Genomic DNA, 17,446 nt, shown 5'->3' on the forward strand with positions numbered 1-17,446 from the left:
GAACATCACAGATTTGTGGTCCTCAGAAGGGTTTGGGTAGGCAGAAAGCTTTGTAAAAAGAAGGTGCAGGACTCTATCACAGACTGCCTTTTTCTTCCAGAGAAATGATCCTTAGATGACCCAACCAGAGAACATTAAATGCAGCTCATGCTCCTGCAGGAATTATCACAAGCTCCAAGAAAACCAGTCACCAAGATAGCAAGGATTCAATTTCCCTCCTCCTCTCTGTAGAACTTTCTCAGGCAAATATCCCAGTGATGACAAACAAAAGTCACAAAAAAAGAGTCTGGGGGCACAGTAGTGAAAAACCCATTGACAAGTTTCCACACTGGGTGGACAGGCGTGGTACACGCAAAGGAACCATAACACAGTGAGCTTTGTCTGCTCCAGAGGAGACCTCCCCAACATATACCCCATCTCCACCCATCCCCCTGCAGGGCTTGAGCTCCTGCCTTTCTTGGCTAGAAATGAGCTGGTGTCAGGGGTCACTGGCCATAATTCCAGACCAGGGGCCAGAGCTATAATAAATACGAATCCTTCCTTCTGGGGCTGGTGATTCGACACCGGATTCTCATCCCCCAGTGCAGGCAGTGCATAGCTTGAAGACAGAGGTGAAGCCTGTTTCCCTTCCTATCCTCAGAGCCTTATGCAGTGCCTGGCACAGAGCTGGCTAAAATAATAGAGGGAAAGAAGAATGGTGAAGAAATGTCAGCTTTGGCCAGGACAGTCCCCAGGAATTATGGTTTATATCTAGATGCCTCCCCCCCCCACCCCAGGGGCCCTCATGTGCTCAAAGGAGACACCCACAGAGGAAAGTCACTGGATCATGGGGGCCGCACAGAGGGCTTGGTGTTAGGAAGCGGGTGTCAGAAGGGCAGAATCACTGAGAACGTGACCTAGAAGAATGTGTCTCCCCTGCTGGCTCCTCCCTTTACTCTGCTCCTGTCTGCCATGGTGTAAGCAGCTTTCCTCCAAGCCAGGCCCTTCCACCAAGCCCCTGACCAGGAAAGGACTTCTAGAACATGACCCAAAATAAGATCCTTCAATAAAAACCAGTGTTTCACTCACCCAATTGTTCAAGTCTGTTCAGAGCCGGCTTCATCGTGTGTGCTCTTTTAAGCACTACAGACCTAGAGCCACACAGTATAGACAAAGCCCGTCTGCAAGGAGCATATCTTCCAGGAAACTTATTTTCCTATCTGCTTTATATTTTAAAGGCACAGTTTTGTTTCAGATGTTATTTAAGTCTCAGTGGTACAACCCTCTAGTTGATAGACCAGAAAAAACAATTCCAAAAGGCTAGCTGGCCTTCCCAAAGCCAAGACACAAACTCAAATCTTCTGGCTGCAGATCTTGCGCTTTTCCTGGGAGCCTCTTCAAAGATAAGGAGCTAGCACAATACAGCCTGGCATCAAAGCAGACATTAAATCAACTCTCTTCTAGGTATCATCACTAACCACAGAATACACAAAAAGAACACACAGTTTCTGACATAAAGGAACCAATAGTCCAAAAGCAAAGACATGTAGCCACCTATCATTTGTGGCAAAAATAAAGACACAGTGATTAAATTCAAATAGAAAGATATCTCTGGAAAGATACACAAGAAATGATGATTGGCAGGGGAGATGGCCCAGTAGAATAAGTGCTTGCCTAGCAAGCGCAATGGGCTGAGTTCAATACTCGGTTCGGAAAAAAAAAAAAAAGAAATGATGATTGTCTCCCAGCAGGAAAATTGAGTACCTGAAGAAAAAGGGTAGGAGGGTCATTTTGTCTTATTTCAAATATTAAACATTTTAAATTGTGTGCCATTTAAACATATTTTCCATTAGATAACACTTTGAGGATGCAATCAGCTAAATTGTGAATGTGGAAAATTCTATAAAACATGATCTGGTTTCTTCAGCAAGCAAATAGCTGAATTAAAAAGAAATTTTTTTTAAAGAAGATAAAAATAAAGGGAGGGGGGAAAAGAAAATGCTATGTGATTTTAAAAGATCCAGAAAGGTCAACCAAATATAATGCACGTACCTTTTTGGATCCAGATTGAAACTAACTATAAAAAGATATCTTATGGCCAAAGGAAATTTGAACAGAACTAGCTATCAGAGATTATTAAAGAATCTCTACACTTTTTTTTTTCTTTTCCTTTTTCTTTGGTTTGGTGTGGTTCGATCTGAGGCAGGGTCTCACTTGTAGTCCACGCTGCCCTTGAACTCACTGCTGATCTCCTGCCTCAACCTCCTGAGCGCTGAAATTACAAGTGTGTGATACCATGACTGGCAAGCATGCTAATCTTTTTTTTTTTTTTTCTAATTAGATACAGGGTCTCACTATGCAGTTCAGACTCCTAATGATCCTCCTATCGCAACCTCCCCAGAGCTGGGATTATAGGTGTGCACCACCCCGCCCGGTTTCAGACTAGCACAGCATTCGGCATTTGGTACCGGGGATCAAACCCAGGTCCTCACACTTGCCAGGCAGATGTTTAGACTGCTGAACTAACTCCCCAGCCCTAGAATGCTAATCGTATATGATCTTAGTATCATGGTTATGTTTTTTCAAAAGTCTTTATCTGTTAGAGATACATACTAAAGTATGTATCTCTAACAGATACATACTTTTAGAGATGAAACAATAAGATGCCTGGGATTTGCATTAAAATATTCTGGCAAAAAAAAAAAAAAAGGATAAAAAACAAAAGAAAGAATGAATACAGGAATAAATGATGAGCTAAAAATTGATAATTTCTTAAGCTAGATGACAGCTCCAAAGGGGTTCATGATACTATTTTATCTATTCTTGTGGATGGTCGAAACTTCCATAATGAAAAGTTTAAATACCAATTATAAAATTAATTATCACATGTACAAAGGCTGCCTGAGAAGAAAAGCATCACAGATGTCAGTCTAAAGGATGACAAGGAATTTTCTAAGGGGCAAAGGAGCATTCCAGGCTGAGGGGACCACCTGGGCCAAGACAAGCCAGTCTTTCCAAAACTCTCCGGAAGCGTCAAAAGTATCTTTGCTCAACCTAAGCCCACAAAAATGCCCGCCTGCTGGGTCCTCTGACTCTAGGGTATCTGGATATAGTGTCCAAAACAGTCACCTAGCTAAGGGAGCACACAGAGCACAGGGCTGACAGAGTCCCTAACAGAGTCTCCCAGTGGCCTTCAAAGGACAGGACAGCCGTTAATCTCTTTCAATTGGATTCTGGCTAAGAAGGCCATCTAGAAGTTGTCAGAGGCCCACAGGCTGGGTGATCTACGCTTACAATCCCAGCTATTCAGGAGGCTAAGGCGTGAAGATTGTAAACTTGAGGCCAACCTGGGCTACACAGTTAGACCCTCTCTTAGAATAAAATAATAAGGACCAGGGAGGTGAAAGGGGAAAAGAAAAAAGGAAAAAAGAAAGGAAAAGAGAAAAGGAAAAACTATCTAGAACAGAGCACACACTCCTCCTGAGACCTCCCACAACTGCCCTGACCAGGAACACACACCAGCCTACCCTCCAGCACCTCATAGATGACAACCTCAACACTGAGAGACCCAGCTTGATATAGACCTGACAGCCCCACTGAGAGGCACTAAAACACCTCCACATGCAGGAGGAGATAGCGCCCTTCCTTCCTGCCAAACCCCCACGCCAGCCCCCATGTCAATACCCCTCTGCCCTCTTCTCGCCTCCAGCTGCCCACAGGAAGCTTGCTGGCTGTCCGGGCTGAGATGGGGCCCACTGTTCCCTTACCTTCGATCGAAGCTGCAAGTACTCCTCTGAGCCATAGGGGACATGCCTTAGGGAAGTGAGGTAGTCATAACTGATGGCAGCTGTCTGTGAGGGGAAAGGAAGAAAAAGCTTAGCATGCAGACACCAAAGCCCTGCAGCTGAAGGCCCCTATGGGCTACCAGATCTGCAGAAGGCTCCAGTTCCCCCAGAGGTCCTGTCCTGGGAGCTCAGCCTCTTCTTCCCAGCATTCAGGGCTCAGCGCAAATGCCTCCTCTGCAGAAAGGTCTTGCTAAGACTGCCCCAATCCACCAGGAACTCCTGATTATTTATCATAATAATCCAGCACCTGAAAGTTTCCTGCTCATTTCCCTCCTTGCTTATGAAGTCTCTGAATTGAAGCTCTATAAACACAAGAGCTGATCCTTTCAGCTCTTCCCAGTACCCCCAGCATAGTTTACACCATCAGAAACATGAGCAGAATCTCAATAAATACTAATTGAATGAGCGCCATTATACTTAAAATAAAGATATCACAAATAAACATTCTCTTACATTTATGTTTGGTCTAACAGCGTAAGTTTTTTGTTTGTTTTTGGTTTTGGTGGAACCAGGGATTGAACTCAGAGCCTTGAGCTTGCCAGGGAAGCACTTATTCTACTGAGCCATCTCCCTCGCCCTCAGAGCATAAGCTTTAATTGTGAACAGGTTCCCTTATCCTTGGTGAATCAAAGAAGTACAAACTGCTAGATATCTCAGGCCTGGAGGAACCTTGAGGATTATCTAATCCAAATCTCTATTTCAGAACTGAGCAACTGAGAACCCTTGAAATTAAGGAGCTTATAAGATTTATGTTAAAGAATGATTCTTTGTACTCTCTGAGGCATAATTCCACTTCACATATACTCATTAAATACCAACCCCCAGGTCACTGTGACGAATGTACCAGAGCCCTTTACAGAATGCATAGCTTGGGCTGGAGAGATAGCTCAGTGGTACAAGCACCTGCCTGGTAGGCATAAGGTGTTGAGTTCAAACCTTGGTACAAGAAAGGGGGGCGGGGAGATAGCTCCGTAGAATAGGTGCTCGCCTGACAAGCGCAGGGTCCTGAGTTCAATCCCCAGTACCACCAAAAAAAAAAAGAATGCATATCTTAGCACTGTTTTATAAGGCACCAGATGACGCCCTCCTCACTTCCTTCTAACCATGTGGGTATAAGGTTCCACTCAAGCCTTTCCCTGAGACATTCACCTGGATTCCCAGTCCCAGTGCTCACTTCTGTAGCTGACGGTAGCTGTGATCTTGACATGTGTGGTTCTTAACTGATTGCTTTGTAACTCATTCCTGTGCGCATTCCATGGCCAGAGGCTCCTTCAGAGCTAGGTCGAGACTCCTTTAAGGCCATACAGAAGCTCCTTCAAAGCTGGGTCAGGTGGGAAATTGCTTTCTACCCATCAAAGCCCATAAGACAATGATGAGTGTTGTCTAGGGATTGTTTCGTCTCTCCTAGCCTGTTTATCCAAAGCCAATTTGTCTATCTTGATTCTAAAGCTCAGCTCAGCCCTGAGCACAGGTGCCATGTCAGTAGGCTTCCCTGTGAGTTGTGCTCAACAGGACACTTGGTAGCACCAAGTACTAAGGAATTAATTAGACAACAACTCAAATAAGAGCTGCATCTGGATGCATAGCCACATTAAAGAGAGGAAAGGACAAGCTCACCTGAAGGAGATAAAGGACAAGAAGCATCCAGCATGTGACAATATACTCACTCATGGAGCAATTCCATAGCAATTTCTGGGGCAACTGCTATCTGTAGAGTCAGGAAAACATGATCACAACGGAACAATGATGCTACTGAGCCACTGGAGGAAAGCTCTAAAGATCCAATATCTAACTTGGATTCACTGTTTCTGTTTGAGGAGCCAAGGAGATTCTCAAAGCTTTTCAGGGCTTGGATGTGCCACAGCAGTGGTGGCAAACCCATGGAATGCATGCCACAGCAGGCTGTCTCTACCACTGAAAGCTCTAAACAGTTCGCCATCCATGCTTCAGAGTACCTGGAAGCATTCACACTGACTCACTAGCATGACATCAAGCTTGCTGGCAGAAGTTAACCAGCAAAGTCTTCTTTCCATAAAATCTTTCCCTGCATCTGCTGAAAAGTGCTTGCTGCCCCGGGAGTTATCACTATAATAAGATACAGAACCTAAAATGTAAAGGTTCAGGAGAGACCTCACGCATCACATTCTCTTTTGCCTCAGGATGACAGAGGTTATATGCAGAGGAATGAGGATGCATCTCCATGTTTCGGCAGCTATGTGGCTTTGGCACATGTCATGGTATGTACATTCGACCTGCCTGCCCACGTGTCAGTACACCTGCAGGTAGTGCCACAGTTCCTCTGCTACCTCCAATATGAGAGAAACCTACCGTAGCCACTGCTCTGCCCACCCTGACAGCACCGAAGTCATTAGGGTCCAAGTACTTGTTGCCGTAGAGGTAAATCCCAGAGGCAGCAAGAGCAATGCTGGTCCATGAAGCAAGCTTGAGAGCCTTTCTGGCCATGTCCCTGGACCCTGCAGAAGAAAGAACACTTGAGTAAGGCAGCACTAAAGGGTTTCATGGTCAATCCACCATTCAAATTCCAGCTCCCCCACCTACCCCGGATCATTTTCTTAATCCCATTGAGCCTTAATATCATCATTTGTAAAATAGGATGGTGCTTACCTCAAATTCTTAAATTAAAATGAGATAATGTCCTTTAAAAAGTGAGCATAGTTCCTGACACAAGTCAGATCTCCAAAGCCCTTCCTCTGATGATGCCAAGCACTGCGCTAGATGTGGGGAAAATCAAGTTCTCACCCACACAGAGCTTATACTCTACGGGAGATTGCAAATAATGGGAAAGAAGATATATACTAGAGTATCAGAACTGCTATTAAGTACCAAGCTGAAAAGCAAAGACGTCGTGGTGATCCCTAGAAATGAAGGATGTTAGCTTAGACAGGAAAAGTAGGAAAGGCATTTTAACCATTGCTACTTCTATGACAAGGCAACAGGCACATACAAGCCTCACTGGCCTTGGCAACCAGGAAGAGAAGTGGGCAGGCCACCACCAAATTGGCAGGTTGGCAGAAGCCCTCCATATCTGCTTGATTTCCAAAATATTTACTTTGGTTACAGTATACTGCCCCTCATCTGGACTGCACACCCTTGAGGACAAACACCACAACTGTCGCTATTTGGTCCATACCCAGTCCTGTAAGGTACTTTCTGGTTAGGGCTCAAAGTCCACCTGCTGAATCAGTCTCTTTAACAGAACCCATACACTGGTTAGTGTGACCTTTCCCACACACACTTTTTTTTTTTTTTCCGATATGGTCTTACTATGTAGTCCAGCTGGCCTTGAACTCACCATACAGCCCAGGCTGGCTTCGAACTCACAGCAGTCCTTCAGCCTCAGCCTCCCACGTGCCCAGCCAGCCCACCCCTTGTTCCTGGTAAGCCCACCAGGGAGCAACGCAGCCTTTCTCTGGGGCCAGTACACCTAGCGGCTGCTGCCTCTGCAATTCCTGAGCATTTTATATTGAACTAAAATCCTTGACTCCAGCTACAGCTGCCAGTGGAGGGGACCCTGCAGAAAAAGGATATGGCGGGCTGGTGAGATGGCTCAGTGGTCTAAAGCACCTACTTAGAACAAGCTTAGCAAAGCACAGGGACCACGGTTCAATCCCCCAGCACCACATGCCAGCCAGCCCCGCTCCCTGGTGGGCTGAGCTGGCCACACACACACACACACACACACACACACACACACAAATAAATAAAAATTAAAAAAAAAGAAAAGAAAAAGGATATGGCCACACTACCTGCTGGTACAAACCCTCCACGTGCATGGCAGCCAGAGGTGGGTCAGCTCTGTGCTTCTGCTCCAGACTGACGGAGTCTGAGCACTGCCTGCTCCCTGTCCTGAGCCTGTTTCCCCTCTGTGTGGAAGCAACTGCTCCACACAGCCTTGTTCTCATGTCTCACTAAGCAGCCACACAGGTCTTTGTCACAGATTTTTCTAAAATCATCTCTAACATGCATTCTTTCAACTGTATTACTTTCTACATACATTTTATATTGTTCCTCTCAACAGCATAAAGTTGACACTTTTTGTTTGTATTTTATGTAACTTTAATTTGGATTTAAGTTTATCAATTTCTACACTTCCTAGTCGTCCCTGTTTCTTTTTCTCTCCTTGATGCCTTCTGAACCCAGTTATTTTTAGGATGCTTTTGTTTTTTCCCTTTGCAGCCTTCCTTTCCTAACCCAACATTTATAAAGTACAATCAGAGGAAGACCTGAAAAACTGTCAACCTAAGTGCCACCATAAGAAGGCAACCTCCTGGAATCCACACCATGGCCCACTAACTCACCATCTCTGAGGAAGACTCCAGAATCTGTGTGCCAGTAAGTTCATAGCTGACTTTCATCCAACAGGCTCCAGTCTGAGAGCCAGTCTTCTAAATATTTTCCTTTTCAATAAAGAGATGCTTAATGCACTCAAATTCTTCAGCAAAACAATCCCCCAAAGCAAGTGCCCCCTTCTTTTACCCAAGCGACTGTATCTACCCCACAAGAGTAACTACGAACAATTGTTTTTAAATAAATAAATAAAATTATTCATTTCCCTAAATACATGTGTTCAATCGCCAGCCCAACTCCTTGGATAAGTTTCTATCTATATCTATCTATTGGATAGAGGGTCTCGCTGTGCAGTTCAGACTCCTACTGATCCTCTTGTCTCAGCCTAGAATCACAGGCGTGCACCACCACACCCCCAGTTTCAGGGCTAGCAAAACATGCAGCACTGAGGATCAAATCCGGGTCTTTGTGCTTGCCAGACAGGCACTTAGACCACCAAGCTATCTCCCCAGCCCAAGTCCCTATTCCTATAAGAAAGGAACTGTGACTAGAAATAAAACAATGTGCAATTATTCATAGTAGTAATTATTCATAGTAACAATGTGCAAGTATTCATAGTAGTAAGATATGGAAATTACTCAATTGTCCATCATAAATAACAGGAGAATTATAAATAAAAGACTATTCAACCATTAAGAGAGAAGGAAGGGGCTGGGGAGATGGCTCAGTGGAATAAGTGTTTCCCTAGCAAGCGGAAGGGCCTGAATTCAATCCCTGGTTCCACCAAAAAGAGAGAGAGAGAGAGAGAGAGAGAGAGAGAGAGAGAGAGAGAGAGAGAGAGAGAGAGAGAGAGAGATCCTACTATTTACTAAACATAAAATGAACCTAGAAAACATTACATTGAGTAAAATAAGCCAGACACAGAAGGTGTCACTTGTATAGAATCTAAAAGGTCATACTTATAGATGTGGAGAGTGGGATGTAGGAGAAGGTAGGATGAGAAGACACCGGCCAAAGGGCTCAAAGTTTTGGTTACGAGTAAGTTTTGAGGATCTAACGCACAGTGTGCTGACTACTGTTGGTTCTACATTGCTTGCTTGTAGTCATGGAGCACAGGTGTCCTCGCCATATACGCAACGTAGGGAACCTCTGTGAGGCATTGGCTATTTTCATTAGTTTGGCTGTGGCAGTCGCTGCATAACGTGTATGCGTGGAATCACCAGGTAGACCCTGAACACACACAACTGCTGTCAATTCTACTTCAATAAAGCTGGAAAACAAGTATAATAAAAATAACCTAAACCCTTGCATTCTAGGATGTATTTTTTTAAATATACATTTCTTCTTATTCTGTGAAAACCTCTTTATCCTCACTTCATTTTGCCAATTTTTTTTTTTTTCCTTTTGAGACAGGGTCTCACTATGCAATTCAGGTTGGCCTTGAGCTCACATTGTAGCCCAGGCTGGTCTCAAACACACAATAATCCCTGTGCCTCAGCCTCCTAATGCTGGGATTACAGGTGTGTGCCACCATACCCAGCTGTCAACATGTTAATAACCCTTTCAGAGAGAAAAATATAGAGAGTGGGAAATACGCACTCTGCAGGTCAGAAGGCCCAGGGATGAGCCAACACGGCCTGGGGAGGACTGTGGGCAAGCTGTAAAATCTCCATGAGATGCATGATCTTGTCCATAAAATGGAATGAACAGGGCCATCTCAGGGACAGGGAGGCAAGTAAGGAGATGAACCATACAAAACTGTTAAGCAAGCGGCCTATGTAGTAAGAACTGAGGCAACTGCTTCTGTTCCCCTCCATTTATTTTTATTGTCATATCTTCATCCAATGCCAGGTTGGCAAAAGATTCCCCCTCTGTCAGCTCCCTGAGGACATCAGTGTACCCTACTTCTAACTTTCTGATACACTTCCACCCAACCCTAACTTTCACCTGCTCTCCTTGCCTCAGCCTGCAGGATTTTTCTTTAGTCCTGTTGAAAAGGACAAGGTGTTCAGCTCATTCTCTACTTTTTTTGTTTTCTGATTGTTTTATTGGTATTTTTGTGATACACAATAATCACATTTCTCTTGGTGAATTCATACATGTACATGTCGCATCTTAACCATTTCTACTTCAACTTCTCCTCCTAGCCTTCCCCTCTCTACATACCTAGTTTCCACCAAGACACAGGTTGCTAACCAGACCCAGAAGTAGACTGGAAATTAAGTTGAATAACCTTGGGTCTTTATCCATTACCCTCCCTCAAGATCTTTAATACCAGGGCGTCCAGCATGGTGATGCAGGGCCCTTCCTATGGGATATCCCGAGAAGCCCACATTGAGGACACATAGGCGAACGATGGTTACAAGTGCAACCTCTGGAGCCTGCTTGACTGCTCACCAGCTGCATGACCTCAAGTAAATTCCAACCCATTGAAGCCCCACATAATCTTCTTTATGACAGAGCATTTAAGGATGCCAACTGGTAGCCAGGTGTAGGTGCACGTGCCTATAATCCCAGCACTTGGGAGGCTGAGGCAGGAGTGGTGCCATGACTTTGGCACCAGCCAGGGCTACATAGTGAGCTCAAGGCTAGCCTGAGCTACACAACAAGACCCTGTCCCAAATAAACAAACAACAAAAAAGTGTTTGACCCCTACAGGGTCATTTTAAGAATGAAATGACATGCAGCTTTAACATGTTACTTTACACCCCCAAGAAATGAGGCTTGCTTTTCTTTTTATTATTTTAAACTTCATTTCTTCATCTCCGATCATCAAAGAGGACTGGGAAGGGAAGCATAGTCACCTAGCCTGCAGAACGCTCTTTCTCAGCACCACTAAAAAACACAATCAAGAGGTTCTGTAAGGAAACTCCTGGCACCTCAGGGCCCAGGACTTGGCACAACTTTAAACAAAGAAGAAAGAAGAAAGAAAAGCATCACCTCTTGCCTGAACTAGTCAATCAGTCTGCATCCCACACCGACTTTCACGCACCCAGCCACCCTTCCCTCTGCTGGCTTGGGTACCACCACCACCCTCAAGTGTGCTCACATCACTCCTACTACACTCTGACTTAACAAAAAGTCCAGATTCCCTAGAGGCCATTCACGGCCTATCACTTTTCTCATCCCAACCCACCACTGCAGTTTATTCCCCAAAATATCACTCCCAGTCCCTCAGTACTCCCCTGGAAGCTTGTGTGGTGCTCAATCACTTAGAATTCCTTCTTTCCTATCTTTCATCATGCTCTGCTATTATTTCTAACAATCTGGTCCTATATCTGCCTCCTCCACTAGATGTCAAGGGCCGAATTTGTTAATAAACCAATCCATATTGTGAGGTTCTATGGTTACACATTGTCTTGGCATACAATTTTGAATGTGCACTTACCCTACTGAAGCCAGAAGCTAGCCCTCTTAACCTCTGAGTTTCCAGTTCCTGCCTCCTCCCAGTTTCTCAGTGCAATTGATACAGACAGCTGCCTCTGGGGGATGACCTCCAAAAGAGACAGTTACAGGACAGATACAGCCTGTGTGACTGGCCCTATTCACTCCTGTACCTGGTAGATTGGGTAAATGACAGTGGTGACCTCTCAATTACAATGTGACCTCCCCACTGCACACCTACGGAACACCTCCCTGAGGGAAACCCTCCAAGTAAGCCCTGGTCGCTAATACACCTTGGCACACAGGTGCTTCCGCCTCTCTGTTCGTCTCTCCCCTCCAGGAACTGGAGCCTGAGCACCGGCTGCCTCCACACTTTCTTCACCCCTTTCAAGGGCACCTGGGTCTGTGATTATTCAAAGGCTCTGTAATTTCACTGTTTGGTTGAGCTGTCTCCTATGTATGACACCTGACCAGCACACCAGGACCTCCCACAGTGCAGTTACCTTAGAAGGAATAAACTGCACCCAGCCAGATGAAGGCACAAGGAATCTGCCATCATAAATGTGCCCTGTCACAGAAACACCTGGTGGCAGGTCGGAAACAGGTATTAGGCAGTCTGCCTGGATAAAGAAATATCCTAAGAAAAGCACACTGTAAACATCCAGGACCAAATCTCTTAGGCCCCCATCAGGGCAGGACTAGGGTTTGTGGCCACTCTCCTAGGAAAGATTCAAGACCAAATTGGACATAAATACAATAGATCTGCTAAATAAATGATGACACTAATGAATGGGGGAACTTTCACCAGTCTATTCTCAACACAAAAACAAAAGTCCAGCTATGCGTGCCTGTGTTGCAAACCTCTCCAGTGGCTCCCGCCTCACTCATGAAGAGCCAAGGCTGGGCACAGCTTACAAGACCTTAAAAGACCTGCCTCCCCTCCTGCACTTCTCCCTCCCCCAACCCATTCACTGGCCACCTTGCGGACACTCCGTCAGCCAGTCGCAATGTGGTCTTGGTGCAGCCTTTGCCTTGCTGGTCTCTCTGAGGAAAGCCAGAAAATTTCTTTGACATGGGCTCAGAGTAATTCTTTTTTACTCTGTAGCTATCGCATTTCTGAAGCAGCTACCCAACTCTACAATGACACCCAAAGCAACCTCAAAAGACACGAAAAGAAATGAGCACAGCCAAATTTGACCCTGGGCTGGCCAAATACCTCAGCAGATTAAAGTGCCTGCAAGCAAGCGCAAGGGGGTTCAATCCTCAGGCCTGCTATGCTGGCCCCACGCCCTGGGTGCGATGAGATGGGGATTGAGACTGGGCGTGGTGGTGCATGCCTATAATCCCAGCTCTTGGAAAGCTGTGAACAGGCGGGTTACTATGAATCGGATCTAGTAGTGAGACCCTGAACACCCTGTAGACCCTTCCATAAAATAAAAAATAAATAAAAAATAAAAAAAATTTTACTCTGAAGCTATTATCTGTCACTCAAGCAATGGATGAACTATACCTTAAGGCCTGTGTAGCATCAGTAACACCACCATTCTCCAGGTGGAAATACACACTCTGGGCTGCCAATGCAATAGCCACCCTCCCCTGTAACCCCCAATATGACCTCCCAGTTCTTGCTCCCCTAAACCCCATTCTCCTCTTGCACTACCCCCACACCTGGCCTCTGATACACGAGGCTCCCCCAACCTTGAGATCACCTCTGGTAGGTGATGCGGTAGCAAAGCAACCATTCCTAAGACCTAGTTTTCAAGCAAATATCCTCAGAGAATAAAAGAAATACATAAAATAGATGATTCCAATATGGGAGCCAAACTGTGTCTGAATAGATTGGAGCTCGAATTTTCCAGAAGGTGTTCAGTGAGTCTTTAACATGCAAATGAATGACTTCCCTTGAGGTATTTTAAAAGACCTGTCAAGCATGAAATATGTCTGTCAATGAAAAGCATCTTTCATTATTAAATACTTTGCTAATGAATCATCTGTCCTGGTCTGTTTACTTGCATTTTTTACTTTTACCTGAATTAACTATAATAACAGTACATACCTTCAGGGATCTAAGGCCACTAAGAGCCTCAAACCTAACCATTAGATAATATGAGTAATAACTAACCTTTGTACAGCCCTTCACATTCACTTCATTAAATATTCCAAGCAACCCAGGGAGATAAGACAAACACCACCATCCCAAGTATAAAGAGAAAACCAAGGAACAGAGACCTTGAGTAATTTACCCCAGGTGGCTTAGCTAGTAAGATGGCAGATTAAAACTTGAACAGGGATTTCCCAGTCCAAGTGTGAAACCCTTCTCTTTTTTTATGATGCATGATGTCTTTGATAGAGACATTTGAACCCCAGGTCACTAAGGTTCTTACTACTGTTCCCAAATAAACACAACAGTCTTTGTATGTAGGCACTATAGTCTCAGACCCTGTACCATCCCAAACAATGCCAGATATGAGGGAGGTACTGTGTGCCCTGGAAATTAAAAACACGTCAAGTAAAAGATAAACTATCCACCTCACTAAGAACAATCCATTCCAGACGCAAAGTTGACACAGTTGTTTAATTACTAGATCAATAAGAATGAACTCCATCTCAGTGGGCCACAGAAAACACTCCAGCGGGCCATAAAAATAGGCAACAGAAAGTTTGACAGTGAGAAGTTGATGGTTAAACAAAATCTCCATCCCCTGGACAGAACTCAACAGCATGCCTAGAATCACTTCTTCCTGCTTAGCAGAAAAGTGAGACTGACTACACAGGACAGGCACTTACTGTCAACTTCTAAAGCAACCACTGCTTCTTCCTATTTCCTAAAGAGGCTATTACACAAACAAGTGCTATTTTTTTCTAGACCATTCCTAAGACTGGCAAAGACCCAAAACTATCCTGGAAGAAAGTGAACAGGACTTCAAAGAAACATGGTCACTGATGTGAATAAAAAAGCATACAAGGCAAATCAATGCCCAAAGACATTGTCTTGAGCCTGAGCATATTTACAGCCTGCTCTATCCTGCAGAAAGTGATAAAGTCCAAAGTGGGAACCAAATTTTAAACATATACCCTTTCCTAGTGTTCAATGGTTAGGTGTTGTTTGAGTCATCATTGATTGAACAAAGGATCTCTGATCAATGCCAATGTCCCAGAGTAGATAGGAAAAATAAATCTCACCCGGGCAAGGAATAGAAGAAATTCTCTATTCAGTTCATCCTACAAAGGGGCACTCAGGGAGAATAGTGACAAGACACACAAAAAGAGCAAGCAGAAGGTTTAAAAAAGTCAGCCTCCAACAAGAGAGACGCAAGGCCAAGTATTTTGATGCCTCATGTGCCATTCAGAACCAGATTCTGCAGGTTACAGCCTCATTCTGAGAAGTGGCAGACACTTGGCCAAACAGCCAGCACTTGAATCCAGGTGTCTCTAGGCCAAACAAGACAGCACAGCAGGGGCTGGGGATACAGCTCAAAGCACAGCACCTGCCTGGCAGGCGTGAGATCCTGAGTTTAATTCCTGGTACCAAAAAAAAGACAGCACAAGGCTAGAAAGACAGCTCAGCAGTCTAAGCCCCTGCTTGGCAAGTCCAAGAACCTGGGTTTAATCCCCAGTACTACATACTGTGGCAGTCCCACAACCCTGAGTACACCGTGCTGGCCACAGAAATCAGACATGGTGATGAACATCTGCAATCCCAGTGCTGGGGAGGCTGAAACAGGAGGATCACTACAAGTCCAAGCTGCATAGCAAGACCCTGTATCAAATAAATAAATAAATGATTTTTAAAAATTTTAAAAAGCCAGCACAGTAGACAAGAACGAGCAGCTCTCAGATGAGCCAGAAACCATCTGACATGGCAATCTAAGCAAAGTAGTTTATTCAGTGCCCTACCCTGGTCGGGAGGAAAGGGATAGACAGATCAACAAACCTAGTACTACGATCTCATAGGTCCCTCACCTCATAAGGAGGTGGGTGTATCTGGGTGGGGTAGCTGTAATGCCAGCACTTGAGAGGCTGAGGCAAGAGGATCACCTCAAATCTTGAGGCCAGCCTGGGCTACACAAGTGAGTTCAAGGCCAGCTCAAAAAGACAACACAAACCAAAAAAAAAAAAAGAGTATGTATGAGAAAGAAATAAAATGTAAACTCTCCCAGCAAAGGTCAAATGTCACATGCCTGAGGCCCACATCAAGCAAAGGACACGATCCAAGCAGAATATGATATAAACAAGAAAAAAGGACTTGCATCAGACCACATGAAAATCTGTAGGTGAAGCAATGTAGAAAGAATTAACAGTGCACAAAGTTTATGAACATGTTTACTACAACTACAAAAGTAAAACTCACACAAGGGCTCATAGAAGGTGGAAAGCGTTCACAGATCTTTTCCTATAATATAGAATTCTGTGTATAACCCCTCGGGCAATTCTGCTGCATGCTAAGGTTTGAAAACTACCCCAGTAAGTAAGCGCTTAAAGAAAACTTTTGACAGCACAAAATCCAATTCACTTCAACTGCACATATGTCTCAGGCACCCACTAAGCACCAAGCACTAAGTGGAGGACAAGAATGCTTGCTGAACGAGTCCCTAGTCAGTGAAGTCAGCTGTCCTGGGCGTCTTCCACAGGCTGCTCTCACACTGACAGCAGCCAGTGCACATGAGGAAGCACGGTCCCCGGAGGGCGCTGGAGATGAGCACTCTCCTAGACAGGTCGCAACGCCAGGTGGAGAGCCGCAACGTCGTCGGGCAGTCCCTGACCTTACCACATCGCGCTCCAGCGCCTGCTGCCTAGTTCTCGGAGTGCAAGGACACTTGCGGGGGACGGCTTCTCGCTAAGCCACCTGCGGCCCCGGGCAGTTCTGCCTACTGTGCGCAGAGCCACCTGTGATCCCGCGGAGTTCTGCCTACTGTGCGCTGAGCCCTCTGCGGCCATGGGCAGTTCTGCCTACTGTATGCAGAGCCACCTGTGGCTCCGCGCAGTTCTGCCTACTGTGCGCTGAGCCCTCTGCGGCCCTGGGCAGTTCTGCCTACTGTGCGCAGCGCCACCTGCGGCCCCGGGCAGTTCTGCCTACTGTGCACGAAGGATTGTACCACGCAAATGGAAGGCACACTAACGCCCGCTGCACATGAAGCCGGAGAGTCCTTGAAGAGGGGCGGGCCCTGCGAGTCACGTGGCCGCGCCTGGCGGTGGGAACAAGGTCACCCGCCAGGGCTCCTGCCCGGGTCCCTCAGTGGCTACGCGGGGCCGACACCCGCGCGTAACACCACCTCCTGGCTCCCCGGCTCTGCGCGTCTCGGGAGGGCTGCAGCTACTCACCCCACGAGACGCACGGCCGCGGCGCCTATCGGCTCTCTCTACCGCCCGGCAGCCGGGAGTTCGCAGGAAACGGTGCCCTCCGCCACCCCCACTGCGCTCCGTGCAGCCGGCGGCGCGCGGCACGCCGGGACCTGTAGTTCTCGGTCCCGCAAGCGGGGAGCACCAGGCCAGATTCCCGCGGACCCCGACCGAGCCAGCCAGGAAGGCAGAGGGGCCTCGGACCGTTTTGTTGTTGTTGTTGTGTTGTTTTGTTTTCGTTTTGGGGGGTTTTTTGGGGGGGTTGTTTGTTTATTTTTGGTTTTGTTTTTTGTGTTGTTGGGGTTTTTTGATCTTTTGTTTGGGTTTTTTGCATAACCAGGCATTGAACTCAGGCCCTTGTACTTGCCAGGGAAGCAATTATTCCACTGAGCCATCTCCCCGGTTTTGTATTATTTTGTTTTGTTTTGGTTTTGTTGTTGTTTGGTTGGTTGGTTGGTTTTGGGCTTTGCTTTGTTTTGTTTTTTAAGTAACAAATAAAGCTGTCTTTACTCAGGTGATGTAAGTTTATACATAGACTACCCAGAAAGTGCTGTAGCCAATCAAAACACTGGCCTAGGGAGATAGCTCAG

The 17,446-nt window shown here is 45.8% G+C and overlaps 1 protein-coding gene and 1 pseudogene across 1 annotated transcript in view; one reads left to right on the forward strand and one right to left on the reverse strand.

Moving 5' to 3' along the window:
* The window catches only part of Adck1 (aarF domain containing kinase 1), a 123,264-nt gene extending 106,353 nt beyond the window's left edge, over window positions 1-16,911 (reverse strand). Inside the window, exons 1-3 of the mRNA XM_004624889.2 lie at window positions 16,839-16,911; window positions 6,153-6,298; window positions 3,747-3,830 (exon numbers count right to left, since the gene is read on the reverse strand). Coding sequence (XP_004624946.1) covers window positions 3,747-3,830; window positions 6,153-6,287 — 219 coding nt within the window. The 5' untranslated portion in view covers window positions 6,288-6,298; window positions 16,839-16,911. The remainder of the gene's footprint in view (window positions 1-3,746; window positions 3,831-6,152; window positions 6,299-16,838) is intronic.
* Window positions 16,620-17,446, forward strand: part of LOC101563455 — a 1,623-nt pseudogene continuing 796 nt past the window's right edge.

Source organism: Octodon degus, unplaced genomic scaffold (assembly GCF_000260255.1).
Source record: "Octodon degus isolate 3935 unplaced genomic scaffold, OctDeg1.0 scaffold00007, whole genome shotgun sequence".
NCBI lineage: Eukaryota > Metazoa > Chordata > Mammalia > Rodentia > Octodontidae > Octodon > Octodon degus.